At 47.8% G+C, this 24640-nt stretch overlaps 2 protein-coding genes across 3 annotated transcripts in view; one reads left to right on the top strand and one right to left on the bottom strand.

The window, feature by feature from the left end:
* GCN1 (GCN1 activator of EIF2AK4) overlaps positions 1 to 18617 on the top strand; it is a 91863-nt gene extending 73246 nt beyond the window's left edge. For both annotated transcript variants that reach the window (XM_084820490.1, XM_084820489.1), the window contains exons 49-58: positions 137 to 406; positions 1924 to 2037; positions 7425 to 7655; positions 9599 to 9792; positions 11282 to 11396; positions 13064 to 13160; positions 14238 to 14386; positions 15653 to 15760; positions 17161 to 17379; positions 17964 to 18617. In XM_084820490.1, coding sequence (XP_084676616.1) covers positions 137 to 406; positions 1924 to 2037; positions 7425 to 7655; positions 9599 to 9792; positions 11282 to 11396; positions 13064 to 13160; positions 14238 to 14386; positions 15653 to 15760; positions 17161 to 17379; positions 17964 to 18089 — 1623 coding nt within the window. In that variant the 3' untranslated portion in view covers positions 18090 to 18617. The remainder of the gene's footprint in view (positions 1 to 136; positions 407 to 1923; positions 2038 to 7424; positions 7656 to 9598; positions 9793 to 11281; positions 11397 to 13063; positions 13161 to 14237; positions 14387 to 15652; positions 15761 to 17160; positions 17380 to 17963) is intronic.
* Positions 18575 to 24640, bottom strand: part of CCDC60 (coiled-coil domain containing 60) — a 69186-nt gene continuing 63120 nt past the window's right edge. Inside the window, exons 14-16 of the mRNA XM_084820491.1 lie at positions 23739 to 23870; positions 20821 to 21010; positions 18575 to 19846 (exon numbers count right to left, since the gene is read on the bottom strand). Coding sequence (XP_084676617.1) covers positions 19739 to 19846; positions 20821 to 21010; positions 23739 to 23870 — 430 coding nt within the window. The 3' untranslated portion in view covers positions 18575 to 19738. The remainder of the gene's footprint in view (positions 19847 to 20820; positions 21011 to 23738; positions 23871 to 24640) is intronic.

The raw sequence follows: 24640 nt of genomic DNA, 5'->3' as shown, positions 1-24640 counted from the left end.
TTTCGGCTGCTAGTGGAAGATCTGGATGCAAGGTGAAGGGATCCCAGGCCTATACCAGTCTGGAGAAGGAAGGTTACACTGTTGGGGTTCAAGTCAAAACTGACAATGAACAAGAAACCTGCTGTGATTTTTCCAGGAGATGTTGAACTGCCAGGTGGTCATCCTGTCTGTGGAAGACGAGGCTGGGCAGAGAATGATCATCGAGGACCTGCTGGACGCGACCCGGAGTCCCGAGGTGGGGATGAGGCAGGCCGCAGCCGTCATCCTCAACATCTACTGCTCCAAGACCAAGGCCGACTACACAGGCCACCTGCGCGGCCTGGTCTCGGGCTTGATCCGGCTCTTCAATGACACCAACACCGTGGTTCTCAACGAGAGCTGGGATGCCCTCAATGCCATCACGAAGGTAGGATTGGGAGGTGATTGTTCCTGAGAGGCGGCTGGGCTCAGGGAGAGGCTGTGGATTAGTAAGGGGGAAGATGCTGAAAGGCTGAGGGTGCAATCCTATGCATGTTCAGGCAGAAAAAAGTCCTACAGTTCCGAGCGTGGCCCAGCCAGCCGTGCTGGCTAGGGCATACTGGGAGTTGTAGGACATTTTTCTGTCTAAACATGCATAGCAGTGTGTCCTGAGTTGGTTAAATGGTTGGTTCAGCCTTCCCAACCCGCTACCCTTCAAGTGTGTTGGACTGCAGTTCCCATCATCCCCAGCAGAACTTGGGCCAGGGCTGCAACTTTCAGTTGATTGGCTAAATATTCTTTTTGTGTGTGTGCAAAGTTTAGAATTTCTTTTTCTCTTTGAAAAATATTATTTTATTATGGTCCCACAGATGAAATAGAAAAAGACAAGAGAAAAAATGTCACATGTCAAGTAATTTCCTGCTATTGACTGAAGATGGGAAATGCTTTTGGCACCCTGCAGCTACCATGGGTGGGATTGCTTGCCTGTGGGCAGTGCTTAGATTCACCGGCATGCTGTGGGAGGGGGCCTCGCACACTTAAATCTTCCCTTCTTGAACAGGAGGTGTCTCAAGTATCTTTGTCTGGGGCATTTGAGATTTGCTTTGTAACCATGAGGACTACAAACTTAACATGAAGCCTGCTCAGAGTCTGGCGATACTGATTTCATCTTTGATGCTAGCGTAGAGATTTCAGACAAATTCCCAGCTTCGTGGAATTCTCTGCCTGGACCTATTGATTTTGCAAGGAAGTAGTAAGGTTTAATTTTACAGTCACAGACCAGCTGCTGAAAATACAAAATATGAAAACAAGCTGACAGATACAAGCTGTAGGTGCAAAATGTACATAAAATGGCAGATTCAAGTCAGAACTAACTTCAGTGACGGTATCTATTAGTATCAGGTAATACTAGAGTGAATTATAATGAGATCGAGCCATCTGATTCCTAGTAGAACATGCCCAAGCACAACATTTTGCCACCTGAGGAGTAAATCCATTGGTAGAGTCTGAGAGAAGAAGAAAGGAGTAAAACTTATCAGATCTGCCTGGAAATTTTATTAGAACTGGAGAAATATAATGGGAGCAAATGTCCTTACAATATAAACAGTATAATAAGACACGTTCAGCTGTTTCAACCATGCCCGATTGGCAGGGGCAAGCACGTCGAGAATGAGGGATGTGTAACTGTCTCCCTTCCAAAAAAGCCACAGAGTAATTTCCATCGGGGGATGGAGAAGCGATAGAACAGCTTTCCCTAACCTGGTGCCCTCCAGATGTCTTGGACGCCAACTCCCAGCATGCCCCATTTGCAGCCCAGCACATCTTGAGGGTGTCAGGTTGGGGCAGGCTGTGTTAGAAGAGGCCAAGGGCTTGGAGGGGTGTGGTTGCTCTCCTAATAAAAGCCAGAGGTGCTCTTGAAGCTTGGGGATGGGTCTTCACGCTGTGGATTTCCGATTCCTTCCCCAGAAATTAGATGCCGGCAACCAGCTGGCGCTCATTGAGGATCTGCACAGGGATATCCGCACGGTGGGGAATGATGCTGGAGGGGAGCACGTGCCTGGCTTCTGCATTCTGAAGAAGGTAACCACCAAGGATGCGCTCTGGGGGAGCATGTGCCTGGCCTACATGGCACGGGCCCCGAGGTTGAGCATACTGATGGGGCATCTTGCTGGCATGTTCCCAGCAGGCTGTCCCAGAGGCCTTCATCTGCCAGAGCAGGCTCCGGGTCTTCAAAACAGCCCTGGGCAAGAGTTTACACGGGGCCTTCCCCAGACAAGAAGTCTGCTCCTCCCCTCAAAACAGAGTGCAGAACCTCTTTCAGCCCAAGGGCAGAATTCCATTTCAGGGATGCTGGCGGCAGGGCGGGGGGGGGGGGGAGGATATGCCAGTGGTGGGGTGGAGCCAAAGGCAAAAGTAGTGGGGCCAAAACAAAAAAAGGAGCAAAAATACCAGCCTGTGGTAGCTTAGCGCTCTTGCTGCCAGAAGCTGTGCCTTCAGAGATGCATTTCAACCTTCTAGAGGGGGCAGGGGGGGGGCTGCAAAAAAGCCACGAAACCAGCCAATGATCAGTGGTTGGGGGAAATGGGGCGTGGCCATCTAGGAAACCCTGGAGGGCTGAATTGGGGCCCAGGGGGCCAGATTTGGTCCCCAGGCCTGCGGTTCTGCACCCCTGCCCTAGAAAGAGGACACAGTACACTTGCTTCCATGTCAAACGGCCCTCTCAGCTGATCTCACACATAATGGAAGACGAACAAACAGGGGTGAGCTGCAAAGTGTGCTGAGTCCAGAACACTAAGCATGGGCCATAGCAGCTACCTAGTCCAATGGTGTGGATATTTTTATTTTATTCTTATTTTATCATATTTTTATTTTGTTATTTATTCTTATTTTATTAACTTTTCTATAATAAATTGTATAGAATATAAATAGAATTCATATATAATACGTTTTATAAAATGACATCTTTTGTTATTCATTATATGAAAACATTTGTACCTTGCTCCCCAGTCAGCAGTTCCTAAGGCGGGAAATAATGTAATAGGGGGCTGTAGCTCAGTGGTAGTGTGCATGTTTTGCACTCAGAAGGTCTCAGGTTCGATCCCTGACATCTCCAGGTAGGCTACAAAAACACCTGCCTGAAATCCTGGAGAGCCGCTGCCAATACTGGACCTGATGGACCAATGGACTTCGTATAAGGGAGCTTCCTATGAGTTTATTTATTTATTTATTGCATTTATATCCCACCTTTTTTCTCATTTAAGGAGCCCAAGGCGGCATACATAATCCTCCTCTTCTCCATTTTGTCCTCACAACAACAACCCTGTGAGGTGGGTTGGGCTGAGAGTCTGTGACTGGCCCAAAGTCACCCTGTGAGCTTCCATGGCCAAGTGGGGACTAGAACCCAGGTCTCCCGGCTCCCAGTCCAACACTCTCGCCACTATGCCACACTGGCTCTGTGTAAGGGTAAGCTGCCTTAGGAGAGGGCTTGCCCTAAAAGGTGGCCTAGGAAGAATTACAATAAATACAAAAGCTAAAATCCACAGTGAAGTTTTAAGTCATATACAACTACATAGATAAAACAGCTGATCAGCAGCACTCCTAAAATCAAATAGCTTTAAAAAACCCTTGAAACCAAAAAGGTCTTTGTTGTTCAGTCGTTAAGTCGTGTCCGACTCTTCATGACCCCATGGACCATAGCACGCCAGGCCTTCCTGTCCTCCGCTCTCTCCTGGAGTGTGCTCAAGTTCATATTCATTGCATTGGTGATGCTATCCAGCCATGTAATCCTCTGCTGTCCCCTTTTCCTTTTGCCTTCAATTTTTCCCATCATCAGGGTCCTTTCCAGGGACTTTTCGCATTAGGTGGCCAAAATATTTGAGCTTCAGCTTCAGTATCTGTCCTTCCAATGAGCAGTCAGGGTTGATTTCCTTTAGGATGGACTGATTTGACCTCCTTGCAGTCCAGGGACTCGTAAGAGTCTTCTCCAGCACCACAGTTCGAAAGCATCGATTCTTCGGCGCTCAGCCTTCCTTATAGTCCAGCTCTCACAGCCATACATTACTACTGGGAAAACCATAGCTTTGATTAGACGGACCTTTGTCGGCAAGGTGATGTCTCTGCTTCTTACTATGCTGTCGAGGTTTGCCATAGTTTCCTCCCAAGGAGCAAGGGTCTTTTAATTTCATGGCTACAGTCACCATCTGCGGTGATCTTGGAGCCCAAGAAAATAAAATCTGTCACTGCTTCCATTTCTTCCCCTTCTATATGCCAGGAAGTGATGGGGCCAGATGCCATGATCTTAGTTTTTTTAATGTTGAGTTTCAAACCAGCTTTTGCACTCTCCTCTTTCACCCTCAACAAGAGGCTCTTTAGATCCTCTTCGCTTTCTGCCATTAGGGTGGTATCATCTGTGTAGCTGAGGTTGTTGATAATTCTCCCAGCAATCTTAATTCCGACCTGTGATTCATCCAACCCGACGTTTCTCATGATGTACTGTGCATATAAGTTAAATAAGCAGGGCGACAACATGCAGCCTTGTCGTACTCCTTTCCCAATTTGGAACCAATCGGTTGTTCCATATCTGGTTCGTACTGTTGCTTCTTGACCCTCGTACAGGTTTCTCAGGAGACAGGTAAGGTGGTCTGGTACTCCCATCTCTTTAAGAATTTGCCACAGTTTGTTGTGATCCACACAATCAAAGGCTTTAGTGTAGTCAATGAAGCAGAAATAGACGTTTTTCTGGAATTCTCTCGCTTTCTCCATGATCCAGCGACTGTTGGCGATTTGATCTCTAGTTCCTCTGCCTCTTCGAAACCCAGCTTGTACTTCCGGTAGTTCTTGGCTCACATACTGCTGAAGCCTAACTTGTAGGATTTTGAGCATCACCTTGCTGGCATGTGAAATGAGCGCAATTGTGCGGTAGTTTGAACACTCTTTGGCATTGCCCTTCTTTGGAATTGGAATGTAAACTGACCTTTTCCAGTCTTATGGCCACTGTTGAGTGTTCCAAATTTGTTGGCATATTGAGTGCAGCACTTTAACAGCATCATCTTTTAGGATTTTAAATAGCTCAGCTGGAATACTGTCATCTCCACTAGCTTTGTTGTTAGTAATGCTTCCTAAGGCCCACTTGACTTCACTCTCAAGGATGTCCGGCTCAAGTTCAGTGATCGCACTATCATGGCTATCAGGGACATTCAGATCATTTCTGTATAGTTCTTCTGTGTATTCTTTCCACCTCTTCTTAATCTCATCTGCTTCTGTTAGGTCCCTGCCTTCTTTGTCCTTTATCATGCCCGTCTTTGCACAAAACGTTGCCTTGATATCTTCGATTTTCTTGAAACGATCTCTAGTCTTTCCCATTCTATTGTCTTCCTCGATTTCTTTGCATTGTTCACTTAAGAAGGCCTTCTTGTCTCTCCTTGCTATCCTCTGGAACTCTGCATTCACTTGGATATATCTTCCCCTTTCTCCCTTGCTTTTCGCTTCCCTTCTTTCCTCAGCTACTTGTAAAGCTTCATCAGACAGCCACTTGGCTTTCTTGCATTTCTTTTTCTTTGGGATGGATTTAGTTGCTGCCTCCTGAACGATGTTACAGACCTCCGCCCATAGTTCCTCAGGCACTCTGTCTATCAGGTCTAATCCCTTAAATCTATTCCTCACCTCCACTGTATATTCATAAGGGATATGATTTAGGTCATACCTGAATGGTTTAGTGGTTTTCCCTACATTCTTCATTTTAAGCCAAAATTTTGCAACAAGACGTTCATGATCTGAGCCACAGCCAGCTCCAGTTCTTGTTTTTACTGACTGTATAGAGCTTCTCCATCTTTGGCTGCAAAGGACAGAATAAATCTGATTTTGATATTGACCATCTGGTGATGTCCATGTGTAGAGTCACGTGCTGTTGGAAAAGAGTGTTTGTAATGATCAGTGTGTTCTCTTGGCAAAACTTTATTAGCCTTTGTCCTGCTTCATTTTGTACACCAAGGCCATGCTTGCCTGTTATCCTGGTGATTTCTTGACTTCCTCCTTTAGCATTCCAATCCCCTATGATGAAGAGGACATCTTTTTTTGGTGTTAGTTCTAGAAGGTGTTGTAGGTCTTCATAGAATCGATCAACCTCAGCTTCTTCGGCCTCAGTGGTTGGGGCATAGACTTGAATTACATGTGATGTTGAATGGTTTGCCTTGGATTCGTACTGAGATCATTCTATCGTTTTTGAGATTGTACCCCAGTACTGCTTTTCCCACCCTTTTGTTGACTATGAGCGCTACTCCATTTCTTCTATGGGATTCTTGCCCACAGTAGTAGATATAATGGTCACCTGAATTAAATTCGCCCCTGCTTGTCCATTTTAGTTCGCTGATTCCCAAGATGTCGATGTTCAATCTTGCCATCTCATGTTTGACCACCTCCAGCTTACCTTGATTCATTGATCTGACATTCCAGGTTCCTAAACAATATTGTTCTTTACAGCATTGGATTTTCTTTTCACCACCAGACACAGCCACAGCTGAGTGTCCTTTCGGCTTTGGCCCAGCCGCTCTTTCACTCTTTCTGGCGCTACTTGGAAATACCCTCTGCTCTTCCCCAGTAGTATATTGGACACCTTCCGACCTGAGGGGCTCATCTTCCGGCGTCATATCTTTTAGCCTTGTGATACGTTCCATGGGGTTTTCTTGGCAAGAATACTGGAGTGGGTTGCCATTTCCTTCTCCAGTGGACCACATTTTGTCAGAACTCTCTGCCATGACCTGTCCGTCTTGGGTGGCCTGCACGGCATAGCTTATGGCTTCACTGAGTTACGCAAGCCCCTTCGCCACAACAAGGCAGTGATCCATGAAGGGGAAAAAGGTCTTTACTGATCACCAAAAAGCCACCAGCCAAGATGATACTTCTGCCCCAGCCTTTTCCTCCTCCTGAGGGCATGAGAAGAGAGGGTGGACTGAGGGCTAAGGGACTTCCCCCAGAAGACAAAGCCTGGTTCATCTGCTGACCGGGGGCTCCCAGCTTTAATGCCCGTGGAATCTTAGAGGAAGTTTATTTTCAAAAATGTATTCGCTGCACTTATACCCTGCTTCTCCTCCAGGGAGCTGAAGGCAATGTGCATAGTCCCTTCCTTGGATGAGTCAGAAGAGAAAGTCTTAAGCAGACTTTTGGATATTTTTGAAGAAACGAAATGTCTCTAAACACATCAGAAACAATGCACGGGTACAGCTGTCTCTTTTTTTCCCGTCTTGACATTTACAGCTCTTTAAAAATCCTTTTGTGGTTATAGTGGCTCTTGCCCCTCCATTTTGTCCTCACAACAACCCTGTGAGGTAGGTTAGGCTAAGAGTTAGCGACTAGCCCCAAGGTTGCTCAGTGAGCTTCATGGCTGCGTGGGGATTTGAACCTGGGTCTCCCCATTCCTAATCTGACCTCCTAACCACTACGCCACACTGGCTTTGACTCCTTTTTCACAGGGGGTGACCTCCATTCTGCCCGTGCTGCGGGAGGGAGTCTTGACAGGCAACTCGGAGCAGAAGGAGGAGGCAGCCAAGGCTTTGGGGCTTGTGATTAAGCTGACCTCCACAGAAGCTCTGAAACCGTCTGTTGTTAGCATCACCGGACCCCTCATCCGCATCTTGGGAGACAGGTTCAGCTGGAATGTCAAGGTGGCTCTGCTCGAAACGTTAAGCCTTCTCCTGGCCAAGGTGAGCTGATGGATGCTGGGGGGTGGCATTCTGAAACATCTCTGAATACAAGCTGTGTTGCTATGTATTTAAAATCCATTAGGAATTCGATGATTTGGGTTGACTGTCTAAGGTGTCATGCCTACAAGTTACACATTTCTTTTCTACAGTCTGTGAATCACGATGGGTCTGTAGTTCCAAACCTTTAGGGGCTGGTTCCATAAATCAGCCCTGCAAATGAGTCAGCGGAAGTTACAAGCCTGCTTTCATATAACATGCTCATGGTAGTCATTCATGGCCTAGAAGAATGTTTCCTGGCCTGATCACCTGCAGAATCATAGGGTTGGAAGGGGCCTACAAGACCATCGAGTCCAACCCCACCAGAGGTGACCAGAACAATGGCTCTTCTCCCTATTTGTTTCCCTCCAGTGATCCAGACGTTGGATGGTCTCGTCTCTGTCCACTAAGAGGCACATTCTTTGAGAAGAAAGGTTTGGCCGGGGGCTGGATGAGGAAACATCTCCCAGTTCCTCCCTAAAGCCAGTCTTTCTGCTTCTCCATTCTCAACGTATGGGCTGTGTTCAAACATAATGCTCAGCCATACATAATGCTCCCCCTTTTCTCTAGCATGACCGCATGTCATCTTGAACCCTAAACTGTGGTTAATCTTAACTGTGGTTTGTTGAAACAACCTATGGTTTGAAGTTGGTATGTTTGAAACGAACATAGTTAACATAAACCACAGTTTGTTGGGTTTGGAAGACACAACGGGCTGCAGTTAATCTAAAACAGAAGTGAAAGCATCCAAACCCTTCCTCATGGCCATGCTGGAGAAGAGTGAGCGGAGCATGTGACCCTAGTGGGAGGCTGGGTTCCTTCTCGTAACATTCTCGTAATATGGTTTAGCGTTGCATCCAAACCAGCCAGATGTCTGCTTAACCAATTTCTGCTGGGACTTGTGAGGCATTTCTTTCTTAGCAGTCTGTCTGTCCAAGTGCTTAGAGACTGGCAACTGTCTCATCTTCACAAAGCTTGAATATTTGATCTCCTTACCTTTCTGGGTTGGAGAACAAAGTAGTGGAAGGCACTGATCTAAAGTGCAGTTCCAGAACATTGTAAAAAGAAACCTCAACATCGTCCTGGAACAAACATGGGCAACTTGTTTAGCGTAGAAATGTGTCAGTTCACAGGAGCTGCAGGTACATTTCAGGTTTTAGTTGCATGTCATCCATGTAATTTTGATTGCCACTTTTCATTATCATGGCAGATGCCAAACTACAGTGGCAATCATTTTCCACTTAGTAAACAATATTCTGTTTGAAACTGGCATTTTGAAGCTCAAGAAACCTGAGTCTAGCTATGAAAAAAAAATGTTGGGATAGACGCCGTGAATTGAAAAACATACTACTTTCTAATTTCGTTTTAATTGGCTTCTGAGTGCTGATTTTTGCCATCACGTAGTCAGAGTTCCCTCCAACAACATGAGGGCTAGGATCTTGTCATTTAAAATGGGTGGGCAGCATGTGGCCCCTGCCACCCCCTGGAATTCGAGAGGGGGACCCAAAAAAAGGTAAAAGTTTTTTTCCCAAACAAAATGGCATCTGGAGCACTCAAAGGGTCAAAGTTATTTTGCAGACAAGGAATTTTGACCCTTTTGGCCATGGCAGATATGGCACGGCAGATATGGTCCGTAGCAGGTATGGACGCCGTTTGTTTTACATTTTTTATTCCCTCCCCCATTTTTGGCACCAGCTTCAAAACAATACTGCTGGCATTCTCAGGATTCAAAGAAGAGCCCCCAGTACTTAAAAGTTCTTCAGGGCCCACATTTCCTACATGCTGTTGTGGAATTACATTTGTTTTGAATCAGACAAGGTATGTGATGAGGTGCTGTTTTCTCTTGTGCTGTTAGAGGCGGCCATATACTCTTGGCTCTACTGGGTGTTTTTCCCCAATGTTTGCAGGTGGGCATTGCCTTGAAGCCCTTCCTGCCTCAGCTGCAAACCACCTTCACAAAAGCCCTGCAAGATCCCAACCGCGTGGTCCGTCTGAAGGCAGCAGATGCTCTTGGGAAGCTGATTGCCATCCATGCCAAAGTTGACCCGCTGTTTACCGAATTGCTGAACGGCATCCGCACCAGCGAAGATTCCGGCATCAGGCAAGTGGTACAGCCGGAGTGGGAGGAGGACTTGGCAGCTGAAGAGGTGCTGCACAACGCCACATTTTGTGGTGTTTTTTTCCCTAAAAAGTCAAGGGAAACCAACATCTTGTAATGGGCGACTCCTCCCATCCACTTCGAGGCAAGATTTCCAGAGGCTCCGGGAACTTCTCTTGGGAAGAGTTCCCTCCCAATTCTGTCCTGCTTCTACTGAGCAAGGAGGGCATCCCACTACTATCTAAAGCACAGAATTTGCCCCTCCCTCCAAAGAACACTTTCTTTTGTCATCTAAATTGGATTAGGGTAGTCAAATGCAGGGAGGTTGCTTAGTTTTCTAATCCAGTGGTCACAGTGCTGAGACAAATTGGTTGGGGAACACTTTTGTGAGAAACATTGTCAGAATCAAACTGCCTCCCGCCCCCCAGCAATTTTTCAGGGATTAGGGCAAAATAGCTGTAAGGCTATACAGTTCTTATAGTGATCCCTGATTGGCTAGGATTGCTCATATGACCAGTACAGGAAGTGCTGCCCTTACTCTAATGGGCCTCATTTACCCTTGGTGACATTAGTACATATCTGAATCAGGCTATATAGCTTTGTGTCCAGAATGTAATCCCTGATTGGCCGGTATCACTTGAGAAAACATGAAACAGAAGGGAAAAACAGCCACTGAAACAGCAGCAGAGGTGGAGTATAATTGGGAAAGCATGGCTCCAAACAGCTTCAGGAATGACAGGATACATTTTGGGCAGGTTGTATTGCATACACCACCATACACCTCCAATCCTTAGTTTAGAAGTGAAAATAGAACCTGAAGAATTTTTGGCTCATGCTTGGTCACAATCCCAAAATGACAAGCCAGGAGGGGAGCCACATAGTATGTGCTCCCCTCTGTCGTGCACATTGATAGTACTTCTTAAACAAATAAATAATAAAAGGAATGCTTCTCCTTGCATATACTTTGTTCCTCCTCCCTTGTGTCAGTTTGGGGGGCGGGGGGAGTAATGTTCCTTCTCTGGTTTCCTTGGCATAAAGCTGGAAGGTAAAATGGAGGCTGCTCCTTCTTCCTTCATGAGTTCTGGAAGGTTTCAAAGCTCTGGATTAATTAGGCAGTACACATGCTGTTTATATCACTTGGTTAGGTTGTTATCTCCAGATTTGGCACCCAGCTAATCCAAGACATTTGCTGTCTGTGGAAAATTCAAATGGCGTCTCTTCTTTCCTCTCAACCCTGCCACCCCATACTCACATGGAGCACAGCCTATCAGGAAGTGGTCCTGTGCAAGGCAGAGAATGGAGCTTGTGCTGGAGAAGTCCCTGATAGGTTGTGCCCAGAGGTCAGACCTGTTGTCTTCTCAATCACCTTTAATGGTATGCCAGATTCACTTCCAGAGCAGTCTGCGTCATGGTAGGACTGGCTCCAATTTGGCTCGATGGCTTTTTCTTCTGTGGAAGTGGTGACTCCCTTATATTCGTTGTTGCTTTTCAGGGACACAATGCTGCAAGCCTTGCGATTTGTGACTCAGGGCGCTGGTGCTAAAGTTGATGCTGCGATTCGGAAGAATATCACCATGGTGCTTCTGGGCATGTTGGGACATGACGAGGTACTGCTGGGTGGAAGGTGGTCTTTGCCTCGTTGATAGGACAGCCCATAGCTCAGTTTGCAGGCAGAAGTCCAAGGTTCTGTCCCTGCCAACTCCAGTTAAAAAAGGATGTTTGGTAGCAGGGTGGGTGTCCTGCTCTAGATCAAGTCTTGGCTGTTTGTAAGCAAATACAAGGAGCGGTGCAATAGCTGGCAAGCAAATGGTCAAGCACACAGGTTTCAGGTTTAAGCCAAGGCAGGAGTGGTCAAAATTGAGGCAGCGGTCAGAACACAGGCAGCCAGGTAGGATCAGGCAGCAGCAGGAGTAGTCAAGGTAACAGGCAAGAGGTCAAACACAGTAAATCAGTCAGGTATGTTACGCGGTTCAGAAGCAGGGGTGTTAGGCAGTCCAAAAGGTCAGGAAACAGAGCATTAGTCATAGGGCATGATTCAGGAGGCAAGGCACACGGCAGCGGCTGGATGGACCAAGTTGTTCCAGTGCTGGCTGGGTTTCCAGGGAAGGCTTTTTAAGCCCAAAGCCGGACCCCGCCCAGTGCTCAGCTGCAGCAATCAGCGCTCCCTTTCTCCCAAGGAGACCTCATCTGGAGGTGAGCACTCCTTCGCGCAGGAGCCCTACTAGCCTGTCGCTCGAGGCAACGATGCTCCTGGGAGCCAGGGGGTGGCTCAGCCTCTGCCTCAGAGGCAGAGTCCCTCTCTCCCGACCAGGATGGCCCCGCAGCCACTTCCCCCCAGGGTTCAGGCTCCTGGGGGTCTGGGGGCAGTCCCTGGTCTGGGCGACCCTGAGCTTCTGGGGCCTCTAGCTCCTCCTCTGAGGAGGACTGCTCCAGTCGGGGCAGGTCCGCGGGGGAACGACCTCCAGCTCGGGCTTTGGAGAACCACCGCCAGACGGAATAGTAGGGAAAGGGCCGTAGCGTAGTGGCGGTAGAAAAGATTCTTGTAGAATCTTTTCTACCTTGTATCTTGTAGATGTAGGCTGGAAAAGATTCTTGTCCGAGACCCTGGAGGGCTGCTAGTAGCCAGTGTAGACGAACCTGAACTAGAGGGACCAACGACCTGACTCTGTCTAAGATGGATATAGAATTACTAATCATTATTTTAGTATTATTATTTATATACCACCCTATTTGCTAAGAAGCCATTAGCGGCGCACAACAATCTGAAACAAGGAAGCTGTAAAACAAGAAAAAACAAGAACATTAAAAGCAATAAAACATGAACTACAGAATGCAAAAGGCTACATTTCAAAGGGGTGTCTTTCCCACCCTTTCTAAAGGCCAAGGGAGTGGGGGCCAATTCTTGTTCTTGAGGCAGCGCATTCCGGAGTTTGGGAGCGACACCGGAGAAAGCCCTTTCACGCGTGGCTCCTGGGGGCCATGGTGTCCTCAAGGGCTTCTGCAGCCCTGGCTTGGCTGGACCAATGTTCTGCTGATGGTGTAAGACAGCTTCATAGGTGAATATGTAAAATAATTATGTACGTAATTTGATTTATTGCAATTTTATCCTGCCGTTCCTCCACGGAGCTCAGGGCACTATATAAGGTTCTGTTTTCTTCCCCCTGAATGTCCCAGGTTTAGAGAAATCACGTGGGGTGTGTGCGTATGTGTGAACCTGTTTCTTTCTGGAAATCTTCAGTGTCAATTTAAAGATTCCACTCTTTTTCCTTGCCAGGATGCCACCCGCATGGCTTCTGCTGGCTGCCTGGCGGAGCTGTGTGCATTTCTGTCGGAAGAGGAACTTGGCAGTGTTCTCCAGAATCATCTATTAGGTATGCTTTCGTCGACCAGTACCAAATTATTCCAAAGAGAGGAAAAGAAGTGTTCTCCTTAGTTACCACCCTACAGTGGTTCTCTCAGTGTCCCCTAGAAGGCAGAGGGCATTATTATGGCTGGCGTGCACACAATGAAAGCAGACTTTAAAAATCTGCTGGCATACCAGGGGTTGGTTTGGTTTGAGTGTTCCAGGTTTTTTAAAATAAGGGTTTTACATTTTTTCAAAGGGAAAAACAAAACAAAAGGGGCAATGATCACCATTGCTTGTACATTTCTAGTTCTAAAGAAAGCCCCAAAATCAAAGTTCCAAGGATTATAATTCCAGGGTGCTGTAAACAAATATTGAACTCAGATGCAACAGTCTCCTATGCATTGTGGTGGTGGTGGTGGTGTTTTTTGCCGAGTCTGCATTTTGTAAGAAATGGAAACCATTTTTCTTGAAAGTCATCCATAAAGAACAGCTTATGTGCTCCTTTAATTTGTGCTGAAATCATGTCCCTAACAAAAGGTTTCCATGTTTGATCAAACCATCCACTAACAGGTGCTTTCCTTTCCATCTAGCTGCTACTTGTAATTTAATACTTTAATTTAATAATTTAATAATACAAATATTACATCCCTTGTAATTTTTGGTATGGTCTCTGCTTCTGAACATCCCAGCAAGACTGTGGTGGGCTCTAATGGGATGATATAGATCATAATTGATTTAATAAATTGGCGTCTCCTTGCCTAGTGCCATCTGAGTTGGAAGCATTATCCCAAAGGTGCTAGAACGTCCCTCGAGCTCGACATTTCCCCCGGCAATGGACAGAACATTATTTATATTAAGCTGCTTAGCTGGAATAAGGTGCCATCTCCTTAAAGGAGATTTCCCTGATGATATTTGTTGGATTTTGAAAGTATGGTGGGAAAGGCAAGATAGAAATGTTAAATACGTTTGTGTCCTGACAAGGAAATGCTGACGCAAGAGGAAAAAGCTATGATGATCCTTATGGGGGTTGAAGCAGCAGATTCAAGAGCTCCCCTTCAGGCCTGCTGCTGTGCTCAGAAACTCTCTTCCTTTTGTTCTGCAGCGGATGTCTCTGGCATTGACTGGATGGTGAGGCATGGACGCAGCCTGGCACTTTCTGTGGCTGTCAACGTGGCCCCCAGCAGAGTGTGCGCCCCCAAATACAGTAACAGTGTCCATGAGATGATCTTCAGCAATACCCTTGCTGACCGAGTAAGTGCCTCCACCCAGTGTGGTTGTGGAAGATTTCTTAATGGCTTCTCACCAAGGCTTAAATTGGGGAGGCTCCAAACTGGATTACCCAGTTAGCAGAATTGTATGGTCCAGCTTCCTAGGATTGTACCACTTCAGAATGTTGTGGGGGGATGTGTGTGTGCGTGCTTTCACATATAAAAAAGCCCTCTCTGACTGTAGAAGCTAGCAAGCATATAAGGAAGAGGGCTCGGTTACAATCTTCCTAACATGCTTGTTTTGTTTAGGCAGCCAGTCGTTGCGTGCAATGAGGGAGCATTGAAACGTGAGGTTCCCAAATACACATTAGGAGTGGTATAGTCCTAGAATCCTATTCCACATGATTCTTTTGTACCAATCCACACACTATTTGCCCAAACGAGTGCCCCTAGGTCTAGCAATGCTGTTTGGCCACCCTAAGATGGACCAAACTGGAAATTCTACTCTGGCTTCAACACAGGGAGCAGCAGTCTGTGTGTGGTGGGGACGGAGGTGGCAGGAGTACCTGGAACTACATAAGCTTCCCAGCGAGGAGGGGCCATGGTTCATTGTTAGCAGACAGAGCCAGGTTCAACCTGGGCTCTCCAGTTAAAAGGTTCTGACAAAGCACAGCTAGGAAAAGCTCCTGCCCAAGACGTTAGAGAGCTTCTACCAGTTAGATGGGCACAAGTAGTATGACCTGGCATAAGGGAGCTTCTTCTGTTTTTTGTTTAGGATGCAAAGAGAAGGGTCCCAAGTTAACCCGTACTCTCAAAATAAGAGGTTTGTCCCATTGTGCCTGAGTACTTTCAGATCAATACGAATGGGAACTGACTTGGCATTTGTGGGCCAGCCATGATAACCCTCTGAAATAGGGCTTAGTGGGGCCCATAAGGAAGGTGACACTGCTTAAGGAAGTGGCCAAGCTGCCTCAGGGAGAAACAGGGTGAATTCACACATTCATTGTCTGCACAGGATTCCTGCATGTGTGAACGAGGCATTACAGATCAACTCCCACCATTGGAGCTTGTGTTGCTCCCCGCCTGAAGCACAGTCCTGTTCAGGGAAGGGATTTTATGCACTCCAGTGAAAGGCACTGAGCCAGAAATGAGTTATCGAGCAAAGACCAAGAGACCACACTGTGCCGTTGGAGTGGGGAGCCTGCGGTTGTACTGTGCATCAGCGACCTTTACAGCAAGTTCTCAAGCTTGCCAGAGCCTGTTGCAAATGGTCCCAAGGTTAACTTTGCTGCTTCTTTCTGCGTAACAGATTCCAATCGCGATTAGCGGTATCCGAGGAATGGGCTTTCTTATGAAGTACCACATACAGGCCAGTGGCGGGAACTTGCCTCCCAAACTCTCCAACCTCTTCATTAAGGTGAGTCCCCAAGATGCGGCTTCCAGGTGTGTGCAGTGGACTGCTTGGCACTCGAAGAGAGCTGCTTTCGGAGGACCAACCCTGGATGGAGTGCATGACTTCCGTGCTGTGGAGGCATGTCCATTAGGTGGCTCCTTCCTTGCTGAGTGGGGTAGCACTGAGATGGGAATGCCAGAAGCGTGTCCCCTCTGGTGGGAAGAGGCCATTGCCCCTCTCCCCTGCCAGTGGGATATAGGACTTTCAGGGGCTTCAGTGGGGGCAGTGGGATGTGCATGCATTTGTACCGGTCTGATGTGTGGACCGGCAGAGGGTAAGCCTGAAGCACCGCACGGACTGAGCTTGTGAGGACCTGGGAAAGAGCCTTTGTTTGTTGTGAGATGGGATCGAACTTTCCTCTTGTTCTTTAATCATCAGTTGTCCTTCTCGCTGCAAATAGCCGATCTCCACCTGTGGGTTATTTACATTCCCTTCTCTGGAAAAAGTTGCAGCCTGGTGCCTCTCTCTGGGCCCAGCACTCACAGTGCCTGGATGCATCTTGCCTCTGGGATAGGAGCTGGAGCATCCCCCCGTCTTCAAGCTAGATCTGTCTTTTAATGCTCCTCTCTTCCCCCAACCCCTTCTTTGTTTTTGCTACTTACCCATATTGTCTGTGAAAGGTTGCTGAATCAGCCAGGAGTTGAGACAGGCTCTTCTCATCTATCTCCTGGTTCAACCCCCCCCCCCGCCCCCCCGTTTTCTATACTCAGAAGCATCTAACATGGTGGGAGCAGTGTGGCAGGCTCGGGAGCAGGATCTGTGATAATTTCCACATCAACAGGCTCTCCTCTCAGCAGTTCATTGACAGACAAGTCCATGCGAGAAGGGTTCCTTGAAGCTAGAAAGCTCCAAAATCACTGTCCCCACTACTTGGTACCAGCCAGTGCTCCAGTTATTGAGGTGTTCTCCTCTCTGCTCCACCAGGAGGCAAGATTTTTTTTAAAAAAAGCAAAGACTTGGCACAAGAGATGGGCTGGGAGGCATCTCCTCCCCTTCCATAAGACGGTCTGGCTGCTGCCTCCTCCATAGCAAATGGTACTCTCAAAGATAGCACCCAGCAGCTAACGTAATACTAATTTTATTTTACAAATTAAATTCAGATTACGGATTCACGCCTGTAGTTTCCTCTTTTTTTTCAATAAAGAAAGGTGCCTCGAAGAGTCTCTCCTGTGTCAGGTTTTTGTCTATTAAGAATGTCTTCCTTGGCATATTGAAACATACTAGTCAAGAAAATTAATGGAGATAGTCTATTGATAGTCAAACGTGGATCACAGAAGGCAATCCGTGCATGTACACGCACCACGTGGCTCTTAAAACGTCCTGGTTCTTCGTCAGGACTGAAGCCTGTCTTTTGTTTCCTGCAGTGTCTTCAGAATCCATCCAGCGACATCAAATTAGTTGCAGAGAAGATGATCTGGTGGGCAAATAAAAATCCTCTCCCTCCCTTGGACTCCCAGACGGCTAAGCCGGTCCTCAAGGCACTTCTGGACAATACAAAAGATAAGAACACCAGCGTGAGGGCCTACAGTGACCAGGCCATTGTCAACCTCCTGAAGATGAGAGAGGGCGAGGAAGTGCTTCAGGTGCTGCAAACAACATCTTTGTCCTGTTGATGTTCGTCAGTTACCAGTTGACAAACAGCATGTGGAGATCTCCCCTGGAGAGGGTGGGTGGGATGCTGTAGGTTGGATTGGGAGAGCTCCCCTGACGGATGCTCGGTGCCCCTGCTGTCCCAACAGGTGATTGGCGCTATCAGTGCAACCTATCCATTTGTCAGTATTCATGCCACACCCTTTGGCATGCATGCAGACCACATCCTGAAGGGCGTGGGCATGCCAAAGTCTGCTCCCACACACCCACGTAGCTGCTGCAGGACTGCGGAAATGAGGGTGCTGAGTTCTTCTTCCCCGCACCCTGTGAAAAACCGCTCATTTGGGAAGAAGCCCGTTTCCCCCTTGCCTCCTCATGCTTTCTACGGCCCTGAAACATTTGTCCCTGAAAAATAGCCAAAATCTCTCTCCCCCTCCACACTGCATCCAGCAAAGAGGCAGTGAACAGTGGGGGTGGGGGGATTTTGTTCAGCCTTTGTTTTAATATTGAGGCATAGGATTTTGTGGCTGTGCCTCACAGGTCTTTCTTCTTCATCATCATCATTTATTTCTTGCAGTCCATCTCCAAGATCCTAGATTCTGCCAGTTTGGAACTGCTGAATGAGAGCTGCCGTCGATCTCTGAAGAAACTTGCTAGTCAAGCTGACTCTTTCGAACAAATCGATGATACCATCCTCACGTGATTTTGGAGACGCGGAAGGAAAGCCGGCCCTTGGACCCATCACTGCATCAACATTGCAACTCAAAACCAATGGAAATGTTTTCGTTTTTGAAAATGCTAAATCTGATGGGAGCTTACAAAAAAAGGGCTTCCGGAGTATTTTAATAAAGAAATATACCAGAATAGCCTTAATTAGAGTTCTGCTAGTTTAAAAAAACAACGCATTTGCCCCCACCCCCCTGTTTTTGGAATACAGAGTACGCGGTGAGGAGTCCTATCAATTGGTAACAAGTAAGTGGTAGTTGGTTCTGTGAAGAATCTCCCCCTCTGGGTTAAAGGAGCTGTTTCCACTTAACGTTAAGTGGGAATTACAATTCTGTGAAAGTCAAGCAGTTTGTTTTAATGTACTGCTGATTTGCTGTTTGTTGCAGCTCTGAACGCTGCAAATTCTGTAAATCAAACTATTTAAAGAGCCTTAGAAATTAGAGGCAAAAGGGGGATGTAAAACAGGCTGTTTGAATGACAGTTTAATAAAAAGCTTTGAACTTAACTCCAGTGTTGGAACATAATTGCACCTCCACCCTACCAGTGAACACATGCACACAGTGACACAAGCTGATATAGGCGAGACTCCTAGAATTCAGTTGTGTGAATCCAAAATGACAAAACATTTATTTTTACTTCGTTGTGAAAACGTTCCCAGCAATTCTTAGCAAGAATTTTCTCCTGCTCTCCCTTGATTGAAACGAGATACTTGCTCTGATCTGGACATGAAAACCACTTGCTTTTTTTACTTTCTTATGATTCCAAACAGCATCAGCCACAGTTGGAAAGTATCACACGTTAGGCCAGCCTTCCCCAATCTCGTCGTGCCGGTTGGGGATGATGGAATTGTAGTCAATCCAGAGGGCACCAGGTTGGGGAAGGCTATGTTACATTATTCAGTAGAACTCACTATTCAAAAGATGTCAGTGAGGGTGTGCGTGTGTCTGTGTGTCTTGTATCTGCAGAGTGAGTAAAACCCCATCTGCAGATTCTGGACATCAGTGGGTCTCCAACTGGAAACTAAATATATGATACCACTTATAATTCCTAAAGAGCTCCCAAGAATACAGAATCTTTAAACTGAGATGTTTAATACATCAAAATTATACAGAAATTTATAAGTAACATGCAACGTTAACATGCAAACATAGGAACTGGACTGAAACGAACTACCCTTTCAGTGGAGGGAGCTGATCACTGCAAACAGAGGAATCTATTCCCACCACTGAACTGAAAGTTGCTACAGGCACAATATTCCATGTGACATCTCCAACACTGCCACATACACCACACAAAAGTAGTACAACATAAAACCAAACACATAACAATTCAAAGCAAAAAAGATTATGCAAAGTGAAATGACTTTGGCTGTTCAATTCTCCTTATCGTCGTTTTGAATTTGCAGCTGAAGCGGGGGCAGCGCAATTCTAAACGAACCTTGGAGAATGAGCATTTTGTGCCTTTCAAGCTCATTCTTGGGCATTGCTCTTTAGTCCCGCCCACATCATCCGGGGCGACCAATTTCTACTTTTCCAAGCACACAGACTCAGTATCTACTCCATCCCTTGGCTAGCAAACGTATTGTGTCTTTGACAAATGGGGGTGCCCTTGGCCTTTAGACCCTGTTCAGCATAGCGGTGGGGCACTTTGTGCTCGTTTAGGGATTGCAACTCGAGACTGCAGCCACTGTCTGTAATCTTCTTCCGGCATCTCCACGATATATTCGCGCAGGAACTGCGGAAGAAGTGGGTGGAAAGTATGACAGTAGGTTGGTGGTGCATACTTGAATGCTTCCCCACACCCTAAACATATAAAAAGAGCGTGTTGTGCAAAAACTAAGTTTCAGCATGTCTCCCTGACACTACTTTTGTATGTGAAGCTTGTTAGTGGAGGAATATTCGAACATCAACCCCACACCTGCAATGGTAGAGTTCAGCAATGGATACATCACATGAAGCTGCCAATCAGCTCTAAGACAACACAAAAAAGGGACTTCAAGTTTGCAGGATCTACTTTGCTTTTACTAAGAGAGATCCACAAATGGGAGCCTGGTGCAACCCACTCAGAATATTAAATAATTGTGAGCCTGGGAATTAGTTTTGAGTGCTGGAACTGAGCAGAGCTCAGTCTTTCCACACTCCAGGTTATCCCAAGCATTCCTCATGTGAGCTGTATGTATGTATGGATTGATTGATTGGGGGGGGGGTCATTTTGTTGCTGCTATTGATAAACAATTGCAAATGACTGACCTACCAATAGAGCCAGGTCTATCAAACAAGTAGCCAGCGTACTGAATTTCCTAGGACAGAGCTCCCAAGGAGGTGGATTGGAGAAAAAATATCTCCCAGCTCCCTTGTTTGTAATATGTGAATCATAATAGTGGCTTAACTTACAGGGCTGTTGGAAGGGTTGCTCAGATAAATGCGTAGAACCCTTTAAAGCACAACATAAATGGCAACTTATTCTGGACAAGAAGCTCTGAGGCCCACAAAGCATGCCTTCCAGAAGGCCCAAGATTTCTTTCAAGGATTCTGGTGAATGTATTCCCAATGAAATTTTAAATATTTTTTATAAAGGGGTGTAAGAAATAGTATTATTTATTTATTTATTTATTTATTTATTAAATTTATTAATCGCCCATCTGACTGGTCACCCAGTCTTGGGCTCCTCAAGACTGAAGCTATGAAGAGTTTCCTTAAACATCTCACCTCCACAGCTGCGCTGATGTTCGGAGAACAAATTTCCCAGATCCGAAGCTCCCCTAACACTTTCAAGAAGGTGGGAGGTCGGATGCGCAAGTCTGGATTCCTCCCAAACCGTTCCAGTTTCTTAAGGACTTTCTGGGTACGGCGGTCTCTCTTGACGTCATCTGGGATCCTTTCCATCAAAGTGGAAAACCTTGAAGAGATACAAGAACAGAAGAGTTTGATGTGAGTGTCCTTGCAACCCATGGAACCGGTTATAAGCTGTTATGCTATTGCAAAGATATTCGTACTGGTCCATGACACAAAAAATCCTTTTTTCACAATTCACCCTTATCAGGATCAACCAAAATTCCACAACAATGCACAAGCTTTCAAGTTCTCCAGAACACTTAATCAGGCTAGATGGTACAAAAAGCAGCGGGTGGGGGAAGAAACAGGAAAGTCTAAATGTGGCCAGATGGGGTGGCTATGAGGTCTGCAGTTTAGACAAACCCAGCCTCAAAAAGGAGACTGCAGACTGACTGACTGAGTCAGCGGCAGGTGTGGCAGGTATCAGATTACCCCAAGCAACGTATTTGGGAGAGAGAAGCAACAATAGTTGATCTCCATCTCTGAAAACATGAGGTCCGGCTGTAATGGATCTGCCTCTTGCCTTGGGCGAAAGGCACAGGATCCTGAGTCAGCAGAGAGCAGAAGCACCTGGAAACGTGGCCGTTTTTCCATTATCAAAGCCGGAGGTCCATGTTGGGTGGTGCATGCCAGGATGGCTGCTCCTGCTTTGCGTGTGCATGACTCAATGCAGACTGTTTGAAGGAGCTGTAACAGGCGCTCGGGGAAGTGGGCGAACCCCGCTGATTTGCAGTCACGTCCCGGGAACAGTCTCCCAAATTGTTACATAGAGGATGGTCAACATCAGGCAACGCCCCAAAAGCCTCTGCCAAAATGAAGTGCCTCGTGCGACTCTCCGGGGCTATGAGCTGTGTGTACTTTGAACTTTTTTTTTTGGAAGGCTGCACTGGCTGATTTCTACATCCTGTAGAAATTGTGCAAATTTGCCTAATTTCTTTTATTTCACAACGTTAAGGGAGCAATCCTGTGCTCCCCAAAAGAGCAGCGCAGGAGCCCTAGGATGTGGCAGGATGGTGCCAGTGGAGGGGGCTAAAGCCTGGTATTCCAGAATTGTTTTGGGGGGAGGCCATGGGTCTGCAGGATGACAAGTCCCCTCATTTCCCTGACGCATCCCCAAGCAGGCCCTGAAAGCGGGGGGGGGGGGGGGATGGACTAGAAAAATTAGAAAAGGCTGCTTTACCCCCAGCTCCGCCCCTCCAGGAGCAAAGGGGCAGGACACTGGGTGCCGCAACCGCCACAGGGCCGCTCTGCCTTTCCAGTCTGACCAGCTGTGGGCAGGCAGCAAAGCACTGAAACAGCCTCCCCGCAACTAGTGCCCTCCAGATGGGTCGGACTGTCACAGCCATCATTCCCAGCCATGCTAGCTGGGAATGATGGGAGTTGCAGTCCAACACATCCGGAGGGCGCCAGGTGGGGGAAGGCTGCACCCAGAATCGCTTTTTCCAAGCGGTGGGGCTTTTCGAGGAAGGGCTTCTCGGTGCCCCCACAACACTGCGGCATGCCTGTGCAGCCCTGCCTGCGCCTGATCGGCGATACCAGACTAACTCGCATTCTGCACACGCAAACGCTGGGGCAGGATCCAGCCTGGGCTTTACATGTGCTGCTGGGAGCACAGAAACATCTCGCCTTCAGCCAGCCAGCACCCTAGGGATGTCAGAAGAGCCCTGCGGGATCTGGCCGACAACAGTCCACCTTGCCCAGCCCCCAGCTTCTTGCAGTGGCCAGTTAGATGCCTCAAGGAAGCCCACCAGCAGGACGAGAAGGCAGGGCCCTCTTGCACCCAGGAACTGGTATGCAGCGGCGTGCTGCCTCTGACCACGGAGGTCCCGTTTAGCTCTCTTGGCTGCCGAGAGACCATCCTCCTCCATGAATGAGTATGTTCCCAAGCCATCTCAGCCAATAGCCGCATGCTGTGTGGCCCCTGAGCACGCGCAGATTTCCACATGTGTGAGGGAGAAGGTTGTGCATGGAAGGGATTGAGCAGGGCATTGCATTGGGCCCTTCACGTAGGAAAGCCGGTCGCTGGGAGCGTTTGCAGCTGATGAGCAGGGCAAAAATGTTTTGAATACCATACAAATGCTTCTGTGCTCTCAGAACTGCCTCGCGCCCATATTTTGTGGATGGAGACAGCCCGGCTTCTCCGGGGGGGGGGGGGGGGAGGTTGGGTGCCTTAGAAGGCTGGCAATGTCTCACCATTGTTTTTGCAAGGAGACTAAGACACCTGGGAATTCAAATGTGGAACACGGGGCACGTGCAGGATATGCCGCCCTCTGCCTCCCCCTCCGAAGTGGACACGAAGCAGCGTGTTTGAAGGGAAAGGCTTGCTTTCATGGAAGGCTCAGTAGCCACAGTTCAGCCCATGCTTAAAAAACAAAGAAGACGCTTCTGCATCAAGGCAGCTCCAATTCTGTGCCAAGAAAAGCTGATTTATGGGGCCTGACAGAAATTATGCAAATAGTTCTTTTTCTGCAGAATTTAGTTTACAATTTTTAAACGCCTGCATAATTCATTCTGCTAGTCACAGAGATGCACCCCACCCCACATGGCTGCTGAAAATCTTAGTGCCTCCTTTGGCTTCTGAGATTTCACCTGGCAGTGTCTACACACTTTCAAATGTTTCTTCATAAGCGTAAGGGCTAAAAACATGGTTTCTATTTTTTTTTTTAACAAGTGAAAGCTTATATTCTTAGGAAGCTAAATCCTGATGCCAACACCACTGGGGTTTCCCCCCACCCCCACAGGGTTATGTTGCCTAGCAGCAGCTCCAGCTAAGCCCTTTCCCCCCTTCTTACCAGTTCTCTTCCTCTGCGTCCTGTTCCGGTTCTCTCCCCAGGACCGACTGCCTCATTCGCTCGAGGTCTTTTCGCAACCTTGTGATGCTCCTCAAACACACAAACTTCTGCCTGCTCTTCTCCTCTCGCCTCCTGCCAATTGAGCTTGCATGTCTTAGAAAGGGAACCTTCGGGCAAGCGTTCAAGACGGGACGCTTCCTGTGCTTGCCTGGCCACGGGGTCAACAAATGCAGTCAGCGTGCCTCTCACTGCCGCGCATGCTGTTCCGACGGCAAGAGTGTAAGCGCCCAGGGTGGGGGGGTGGGGCAGCAGCGGTGGGTGCCGGGAGCAGCAGGGAAAAGGGAAGGGGTTGTTACGGGGACAAGAAAGGGGGGAGCAGGTCAGCCCCACAGGCTCAGCCCCGCAAGCTCACTGAGTGAGGACAGGGCCCGGAAGTGTCCGGCTGAAGAGCTTTGGAGAGCACCGGGGCCTGCCCGCTTGATCTCCAGCCATGGGCCTCAACAGATGGGGTTGTCTAGCTAGTCCCAGTTTGGGGCCCTCCAGATGTGTTGGCACTGCAACTCCCATAATTCCCTTTTGGCCATGCTGGCTGGCAAAAGCGGGCGTTGCAGTCCCAACACATCTGGAAGGCCCCAAACTGGGGGAGGCTGGGTTGGCCAGTCCCTATCTCAGACAAGCTGGCGCGGAGGCTTCCAGCGGTATGAGCCTGCACTTCTCGTGCACACTTGCGGTGGCCCTTTCTTTTAATCTGCCACGAGCACATGAATCACAGCAGCTGCGTGCACAGCTCCGTGCGCGAGCCGTCCGGGGCTGGCACCCCCAGGCAGCCGCCCAGACCCCTGCCCGCCAGAAGGGCCCACTGCCGACCACAGTCCCCGGCTGCCGCACCTTGCAGCTGCTTA

Source organism: Heloderma suspectum, chromosome 13 (genome assembly GCF_057233095.1).
Source record: "Heloderma suspectum isolate Gila_16-S chromosome 13, 16-S_ref, whole genome shotgun sequence".
Lineage (NCBI taxonomy): Eukaryota > Metazoa > Chordata > Lepidosauria > Squamata > Helodermatidae > Heloderma > Heloderma suspectum.
Note: the sequence above shows the minus strand (reverse complement) of the source record. Positions and strands in the feature narration are given on the sequence as shown.